At 40.5% G+C, this 9289-nt stretch overlaps 1 protein-coding gene across 1 annotated transcript; it reads left to right on the forward strand.

Annotated features, from left to right (window-relative positions):
* The first annotated feature begins 1896 nt into the window (after positions 1-1896).
* Positions 1897-9289, forward strand: sypl1 (synaptophysin-like 1). The gene is made up of 5 exons (XM_080518082.1): positions 1897-2036; positions 6006-6124; positions 6224-6428; positions 6518-6709; positions 7590-9289. The coding sequence occupies exons 1-5, from the start codon at positions 1965-1967 to the stop codon at positions 7719-7721; spliced, it is 720 nt and encodes a 239-aa protein (XP_080374208.1). The 5' UTR covers positions 1897-1964; the 3' UTR covers positions 7722-9289.

Raw genomic sequence — 9289 nt, forward strand, 5'->3', positions numbered from 1 at the left:
TCCGTGTCTCCCGCCTCCTTTTTGTTTGTCGTGGGACGAAACTTTCTTTTCTCCTCAAACATTTTACACTGAAGAGCGTCTTGACCTGAGAGCTGTAACTCAAGTTTTAAGTCATTTCCATGTATAAACACAAACAAAATCAAGAACACAGAGCAATAACATTAAACATGGAGGTGAATGTATGCCTGAAATTTAAAGAATTAATGTTTATTGTTGAAATTTTTGATTTATTCATCTGTCAGCTACTTACAGTTTAATCATTTAAACAGATTGTTTTTTTTGGACAAAACTTGTCTCATTAAGTTCCCCTTATTGTATGTGCTTAAATAATGTAGAGAAAATCCAGAATACGACTTCAAAAACACAATTTTCTTTGCATAAAGCCAGAGAGAAGATTTTTCTGTGCTTTTTAGTGAAATGTATCACTTCAATGGTGAAATTAGCTTCTTTTTATTTTCCAGCACAATGTTGCAAAGTGTCTTAAACTATTCCCCATGTTGGTCCATAATGTTTTGAAAACGGTTATGACTAGAATTAAAATTGATTGCATACATTGTCACTACTTGGCATTGATGCTTTAGTAATGGAAAATGGCTGTAATCTTAAAGAATCGCAAAAATCTTCATAGATTTTAATTAGTGTATTCACAAGATTGTTGTTTTTGGATTTGTAATTTTTTTAGATTAACCATCAAAAATCTATCAAGTTAGGTCAAATAAAATGCTTACTGCTATTCTGGAAAATGGACAATACGAAGCACCCTTGTGGCCAAACAGCGTCATTGCAACACGAAGAATCAAGCATGTATTAAACACAAATAAATCACATCCTGTGTCACTCTTTTGTAAATCATAGAATAAGTATATACATATAAACATTTAACAAACTGCTCTTTATCTGCAATAGAACCATCAGACAGGAGTACTTTTTAAAAATTAGATTACAATGGAAAATTAATCTTATGATTTATGATTTAATTTCATTACAAATAACCTGAAATGTGTTTTGCCTATAAATCAATTGAGCAATATTAATACGTGTTTCTCAAGCATAGCAATTTACGCTTTTAACTTTTTTTTTGTTTTGTTATAAATGTTGCTTTAAACTTTTTAGTTTGGAAGATTCCGCTCCAGCAATTAGAATAATTTGCATTGGGAAGTTTCAGCTCAGATCAAATATCCTCTTCAGAGGAAACTTTACTAATGTGCAGTGGAGTTGAGCCTTGAGGGGAAACTTGGGGGGGGATTTGGAATCATATGACCCAGTCAGCAGCAGAGACTTGCGCACTCAGCAAGGAGGAGGCCGCTGCCTCGGATGAGGCCAATGAAACCTCAGTGGGAAACTTCCGAGGGCTGAAGTGAGCAGACGACAACTTCCACGAGGAACTGAACCTCCTGCTGATAATTTGCATGTTAAAAAAAACCCCCCAAAAACCCCAGCTGCTGGTTATTTTAGTTGCTTATGACTTTTTTTTCCTATTGTAGTGGAGGTTAGAAAATCCCCACACCAGTTGTGAAAACCCTGAAACAAATATTTTCCTATGAATTGAAAACGCACACAAGTGAGGTTTGGCACAGTTTTACGCGCATTTTACGCGCTCCATCGTCTTCAGTGCGCATCGCCACACTGCAAAAAATACAACTTTCAACTTATTTTTCCTATTCGTGTTGGATGATTTAAGCTTTCGGGAGGAATCGAGCCGCTCTTTCGAGTAAAACCGAATCATCTTATCCACGCGATTCCAACTTTCTTGTGTTGGAAAGTTGGATTTTGAAACTTTTTCACCGTTTTGAGTCTGGTCACTTTTTGCAGCGTCAGAAGTAAAACCACGTCATTCAGTCAGACTACTCCCCCCTCCTTTCTTTTTTCTTTTCTTTTTTTTTTTTCCTTCCTCCCTGTTGGACCAACATCCACACAGTTTAGGAACAACTGGATAAAGTTTTGGGGAAATCAGAAGCGCAGTCATGATGACCGGATTTCGGCTGAACTTGTCGCCCCTTAAGGAGCCCCTGGGCTTTGTCAAGCTGGTGGAGTGGGTAAGTTTAAAAAAACAAAAACATTCTGTGTAGATCTGTCCATTCGTGTGTGAGAAAGTGTGTTATACCCAGAGGACAGGGAGGCTGCAGACTTTTCTCTGGTGCTCGGATTTTCCCTTCTCAGCAAAAATGACATCTGAAATCAATTATTTTTCTGAACTATTTAGATCAATGCAAATGTATGTGATTATTCTAACAGCAGTCGGTTTTATTCTAAGGATATGTTTGGTTTTTTTAGGCTTTATGTCAAAGTAATCAAAGTATTCAAAAGTGACAATAAAATTGAAACTGAATGGAGAAGTGAGTGCAGATCACTGTGGGGTTTTTCACTGGGTATCAAGGCCTCGTGCCCTTGAGGTGGTGCAGTTATAGATTAATGCATCTTCCACCAATAATTTACCTCTGGATAACTGTGCTGAAGGTTGAAGCATCTGTGACCACACACACACACTTGGACTTTTCTTGACTAGAGTCCAGTAATGCATAACTGGGTCAGAGCGAACCAGAGAGGAGTGAAATAAAGCAGCGGTTTATCTTAGCTGCTCCATTTTCTTGTAACACACACACACACACACACATACACACACACACTGAAGGGCGGTGAGCTTGTCTCCCGGTGTTTCCAAATGTTGGCCTTACATAACCCTTATTTAACACAACATGTTTTCTTGTTCACAAGGGGCGAGATGATTAGCTGTGTGTGTGTGTGTGTGTGTGTGTGTGTGTGTGTGTGTGTGTGTGTGTGTGTGTGTGTGTGTGTGTGTGTGTGTGTGTGTGTGTGTGTGGCACTGCAGAAGTCCAACCCCACACAATGCTACTAATGTGAGTAACAAGGACTGCTAGTCTGAGTCATCTGCATGATGAGGATGAACCAACAAAACCTTCCTAAACTAATGAATAAATCATATTCTTCAGGTACAAAAAGAACTAATTAAGACCTTTAACACATCAAATCTTTTCCACAATTTCATCAAGTAATGTCTGAATGAAAATCTCGTGATTCGTGATCAAGCATGAGGATTTAACCCACTTTTGTTTTATATTGTAATAAACATAAATTACCTCGGCGTTTTCAACATATCTTCAATCCAAAAAGAGATTTTTAATTTAGTTTAACATATTTATGTAGAGCAAATCAACTTAAGGTCGACCAGTGATTCAGTTAATACAATTGACGTATAAATGACTTATTCAGTTTTATTCCAGCACCTACTCATGGGGATTCTAATTGTATTGTAACAAGTTATCGATGCAAATATAACTCTACAATTTAACAGTCACGTGAGTCGCGACGAAAGGGAAACGGCGAACAAACTGATGATTTGTTGGTCAAATCGAACGCCTGCGGACAAACATCCAGCTTCTTAAAGTGACGTGGATGACAAAGCCACTGAGCCTCATACCTTCCCAGATGTCATCATTCACTCTGTAGTAAACAGGAAGGAGTGAATGGCGTGGCTAATGACACTGATGATAAAGCCTTTTCCTCTCCCTTTGCACCGATGCCAGTGGCAGACTCATATGAGGGTTTTGTTCTCTTTAAAGGGGGTCAGACTGACCTGGACTCTGGGAACTTTTCTGTACGAATGGAAAGAAACTCCTTTTCACCTGGACCTGGACCGCTAATGTGTTGGGTGTTGCCGATTCCCAGTTGCAGGAATTCCAATAAACGGACCGAGCGGAGGGTTGCAGATTGTCTGGCATTGCCCTGCAGCTTTAGTGACGATTTGAAAGTGGCGACGGTGGAAATGTGGCATTTGAAAATAAAAGAAGTGGAAGCGCGTCCGGTGGGTCGCCGGGGTCGTACCGTCGACCTCGTCACGGGAGAGTCACAAAGTCGGTGAAACAAGAGTGCGAGAGAGGCAAGTCGCTGTGCGGCTGCGGCCAGAAAAACAGGAAGTGGCAGCCAGTGACATCTGGAGAAACATCTGGACAGAGGCCTGGAGGTGTGTGTGTGTGTGAGACGAGTGTGTGTAGATGTGGGTGAGCGAGTTGCTCGTGTGCAAAGCCTTCGTAAGCACTTTGTTTTCGTGCTGATGAAACACATTCAAGAGGTCAGTTTTTCAGGGGGTTTTTTCGCCTCGGTCTGCGCTGTGATTCCAGAGCCACTCTGCTGACGTAGAAATACCTTCAAACATTCCCAAGTAGATCATTATTGTCTGGCTTTCCCCTGAAATGTTCACCCAGATGGGCTCTTTGGCTCTAGAATGGGTGAGTGATTGAACTCTTGATGGATGTGATGAGTTTTGAACAGCCTTTTGCTCCACTCATCAGATTAATGTCTCGTTTTCATCAATACATCATCCAGCCATCGCCCAGATTGACACCTGTTGACATTTGGTTATTTTATACTCAATCTATTAGTTTTTTTTCTGGATTTGTTAATAATTTAGTCTATATAAGGTTCCAAAGAATACAATTACCAGCTTGAGTGCTTCGGAAGATTCCCAATGGATATATATACTCAATGGAACTATATCAACTTTGACAATGTGAATTGTGTCAAATTGTAGCCTAAAATCTCTCTTAAAGTCATCAGGTATCAAGTATATTATAGAATAATAGAAAGAAATCAGTCGATATACAAAACATACAAACAGTACGTGAGTCAAGAAGCTGTTTCACATCAGAATATCCAGAATAAAGGCAGAATTTGTCCTTTCGGAGATGAACTTGTTCAGTTTTATTGTTATTTTTTGTAGGTTATTCCAGCTTGATTGTGCACATTTCAGCATTTAAATAAATGGAATTACTGAATCAGTGTCTTTACTATAAAGCATGAAATGATTTGTCATTAAATAGTATAAAAAAAGAGAAACCTTCAGTTGCAGTTTAAAATATCTGTCAAGATAGTTGAAATTATCAGCAGATGTAGAAAATCTGGAAGGTTTGTCATCGAAATTGCAACAATTTTCCTTCCTTCCTTAATGCTTTCAAAGGATAGACGTCTCTAAAGTAACTCAAAGATGCTCCCACACTACAATAGAGGGAGGAATTGGATTAAGCGATGTTTTACCAGGAGATGGTCTTTATATAAGCCCGTTTACAGCAACCATGACAATAAATAGTATTGTATTTAACCAAACCTGATTAGAAAGTGACTTTCCCCTTGACTCTCCCCCTTCTGCATGCATATTTATAGTCTGAAAAATTCACAATATCCAATGATGGTCCCGAAATAGTTTTGTAGATAATAGTGAATAAAATACACGGCTCTTTGTCTTGTAAATGTCGACTCTCTTTGGACCTCCACCAAGGGCCTTTTTGCAGTTTAAACCGCAGTTTCTCAAGGAAACAAGACAGCACTTCTGTTTTTATGGCCGTCCTGTGTTTTTTTTTTTTTCTTTTTTGTTAACATCATTGAATTAGTGTTGAACTGCCGCTCCACTTTTGAAGGACGTGTGATGATGGGCAGAGGGGATGAGTTTATTAATTGGGCCGTGAGCTTCGTGGCACATTTCTTCATTGCCGGATCATCTTGACCCCCGCAATAATGCAACGCGATATCGGTGGGAGTCCGAACGCAGCTTTAACGCCAAATGAATTATGTGATCTTTGTTTCGCCCTGCTGCGGTCGGAGGGCTGAACGTCGCTGCAGAGCAAAAAAAAAGAAAGAATTTAGTCAGTGTTGGTTTTTAAAAGGGAGGAGGGTGGGTGGGGGGGTGGGGGGGCATTAGTGTCACATGGTCGACACGCCGGATCAGATGCTTTTCTGCAGGAAAGAATTTCGAGAGCTGAATGGCAGCATTAGTCAGAGCCGTGCAAGCTGCGCTTTGTTAGAAGCAGCTGCATTATTTTTTGTTTGTGAACAATAGTTTATATGTGATATTAAAACGGCACTTTAGTTGTACTGATGTATGATATTTCAACCCTCTGCGATCCCTGCAGACGACCAACTAGCTACATCTCTCAACCATTGCAGCGTCTGTAAAGTTTCCCCATGTCCCTCTCTCCTCCTCTCCCACGCAGCTCACTGCTATATTTGCGTTCGGAAGCTGTGGCGGCTTCTCCGGAAGGAACGTCATTTCTATTTTCTGCGGCGACGGCAGGAACGAAACTCTCGACGCCAACTTCCACTATCCCTTTAGGTAAGAATCGCAACGTTCTCTCGATACGTTCATGACGTGCATTTTGATTGAATGGCCGTTCAACGGAACCGTCTTTCCTTGTGTTGTTCGGGCGTTCAGGTTGCCCGACGTCCCGCTTGTGAAGGACAACGCCAGTCTCTGTAACCGCACCGTCACTCCGACACACCTGGTCGGAGACTCGGCCTCGTCGGCGGAGTTCTTCGTGGGCGTCGGCATCATCTGCTTCCTCTACTGCATGGCGGCTCTGCTGGTCTACTTGGGCTACATGCACGTCTACAAGGACTCCGACTTCGGGCCCATTTTTGTGAGTCGGGATGTTTTTTTGAGCGTCTCCAGTGAGGGGACACGGTCTGCAGGGGCTGACAGGTTTGCTCCTCCTCCCTCTTCCTCCAGGATTTCTTGATCACGGCCATCCTGGTCTTCCTGTGGCTGGTGTGTTCGTCCGCCTGGGCGAAGGGCCTGCAGAATGTGAAGGACGCCACCGACACGGACGGCATCGGCGCCACGCTGGCGCTCTGCAAGGCGAGCAACGTCACGTGCGAGGTCACGGAGTTCGCCAACGTTCGGACCCTCAACATCTCTGTGGTGAGGAGTAATCGGACCTGCCAGTATCGGATTATTGTGGGTTTTATTTTGTAGGGTTGTAAGTTTGTCTGCACTTAAAATCTCCACATTAACACCTTTTTAGCTGAATGTTTGAAAGAATTATCAAGATGTTGGTCATCGTCCGACTTTTCCTCCAGTTTTCTGGCCAGTTTGAGACCCTTCTCCAGGCTGACCTTTATTTTGAAAACATGTTGGAGACTCCTTTCAGAATAGTTTTAAGGGTGTCCTTTCTCCACTAAAGCGTTACCTGGACAAACACAACATACAATATATTAATTGGAGTGGAGCGAATCAATGATACCTTTAAAAAGTTTTTATTATTTGACAAAATGTGTGGAGATTTAAAAAAAAAAACCTTTGGTTGAACTTTATGATTATTTGACCCCGATTATACCTTTTTCTTTTTTACCCCCAAGAGGTCAAGACATCAATGATGTTGGTGACAGCTGGTGTTTATAATTGAATATTAATTATTGCAGTATACTATACTAGTAGATCATTCTCAAATGTAATTGAGTAAACCTGTTAACATTCATTAGACGTAACGCTGAAGTACAAAATTAAGTACAAGGTTGCATGTATTTCAGTAATTATACTTTTTTTGTATCGTCACATTTGTAATTTAATCCCTGCAAAGTGAATTATGTACCTCAGCTTTTCACGATCGTAATTTGATGTTTTCAATTCTGTTGTGATAAAAATAAAATGAAGCACCAGTGATGTCACCAGGATTTTGTAAGATCCATTTAAATTACATTTAATTCAGTAATGCAGCTTACAAGCATTTTTCAGTGAAGGTTTATAACAGATTTTTTTTCCTAATTCTCTAAATATCTTTTTTTTTAATGTCATTTTCCAGGTGTTCGGCTTCCTCAACATGTTCGTGTGGGCGGGAAACGCCTGGTTCGTGTACAAGGAGACTCGCTGGCACTCGCAGAAATTCTCCTCTCAGCCCGGACCTGCGAGGCAACAGGTCCCTGCACCAATCTAACACACACACACAGCAACACACACACACACACACACAGCGGCGTAGACAGATATACACTCACCACACACAGTCACACTCTTTGCACACACTGATATTACACACACACACACAAAATGTCTGCACCCACGTGACACATGTGCGTGGAGACACTTTAAACGCACACACACACAAAATGTAAAAAAAAAAGCTCTGTGAAGATGAGGACTAACAAAACGAAAGATAAGTTAATGGTTAAATTAGCTGCAGTGCATGTGGTACACGCAACTGAGTCGTCCCTTCGTGAACTGGTGTCGTTCCCCTCGTGCGTTTCTGAAAGCAATCATTCTCTGCGCTGATGGGGAGGAGCATGTTAAATTCAATGTTTTTGTATTGCAGGTGACTTTATTGCATGTAATTAGATTTAGATGAACGCAGGGTACTTTGAACTCATCTGCTCCTCTTGAGCACAGTTGCAGGATTTGCATTATATCAAGTACACCCCCCACTCCCCCTGGTGGCAGACGTTAGGAAGTGCAATATCCAAAACTAAATTATTATTATTAAACATTGGATCTGATTTAATAAGATCCCATATGGAATGTGCTTAATTGCATCAGCACACACAACACAAGCTTTCACATGCATTTTGCAGGTGATTAATTAAAAACAGCATTTTAGTAGATTTTAAGTTGTACAGCTCAGAGGATGTGTGGCGTTTGCCTCAAAATGGGCCTTTAAAATCTTTTCTATTGCAGATTTTTGTTTGCAAGGTTGATCCATGCCTCCAATTTTAAACCAAAAGAAAGTTAATTGAAACTCTCGTCTTTTCATATATAAGGAATGTTGCTTGTACATGCAGTGTGACGTTTATTTTCTACCCTAAGTGCCTTCATGTGGTGCTTAACTATGATATCACGGAGTACACCGTCATGGTATTTACTTGACTTTTGGCTACTTTTTTTTTTTTTTTTTAATTCCTGGAAGTGAACCCTTAGTGAGTGAATGCAGCCTCTCCTTCTTCCAAGGCGTCGTCACGTTGAATGTAATATCTTCTTCACTATTTACCATGTTCGCATCATCTTTACTATCTGTCACTTTTCAGCATTCATGTATTACATAAATAGAAGTGCTCTGCCAAAAGTACTGTTTTCCTGCCTGCAGTTATTTGCGTGTGAAGTTAAATCCTTTACGTCCTTGTTGTTCAATCCGTCCTTTTCTTCTTTGTGTAATATGTTTAGTCCTTTAGTACTGTGTGATATTTTGTATTTTTATTATCATTATTATTATTGTATACAGATGGTTAGTTTGGCTAGTTTAGGATTTTGCTTTTCTTGTCTGTTTGGATGTGTTCTCATGTCATGAAATTGTTTGGTGAGATGTTGTCTCCTCCTTTATTTTCAATCAAAAACAAAGTTAAAATGACCAGCGGGTAGGTGGCGGCGTACCGGTTACGCCTCCACGCTCATGCTACCATCGTCCAATCACCTGCCACATTGTTTTATTCAGGAGATATGCACTCTGTGACATGCACAATTTCAATGTAATCTTTTTGTTTTTCAATAAAGGTTTTGTTGATTTTTTTTTTTTCA

The sequence above is a fragment of the Blennius ocellaris genome (genome assembly GCF_963422515.1).
Source record: "Blennius ocellaris genome assembly, chromosome: 22".
Lineage (NCBI taxonomy): Eukaryota > Metazoa > Chordata > Actinopteri > Blenniiformes > Blenniidae > Blennius > Blennius ocellaris.

Bases quoted from the DNA above. Each gene is read 5' to 3' on its own strand.
- sypl1 (XM_080518082.1), top strand. From the start codon at position 1,965: ATGATGACCGGATTTCGGCTGAACTTGTCGCCCCTTAAGGAGCCCCTG. The intron at 6,125-6,223 runs GTAAGAATCGCA...TCGGGCGTTCAG, and splicing joins AACTTCCACTATCCCTTTAG to GTTGCCCGACGTCCCGCTTG. The intron at 6,710-7,589 runs GTGAGGAGTAAT...GTCATTTTCCAG, and splicing joins GGACCCTCAACATCTCTGTG to GTGTTCGGCTTCCTCAACAT.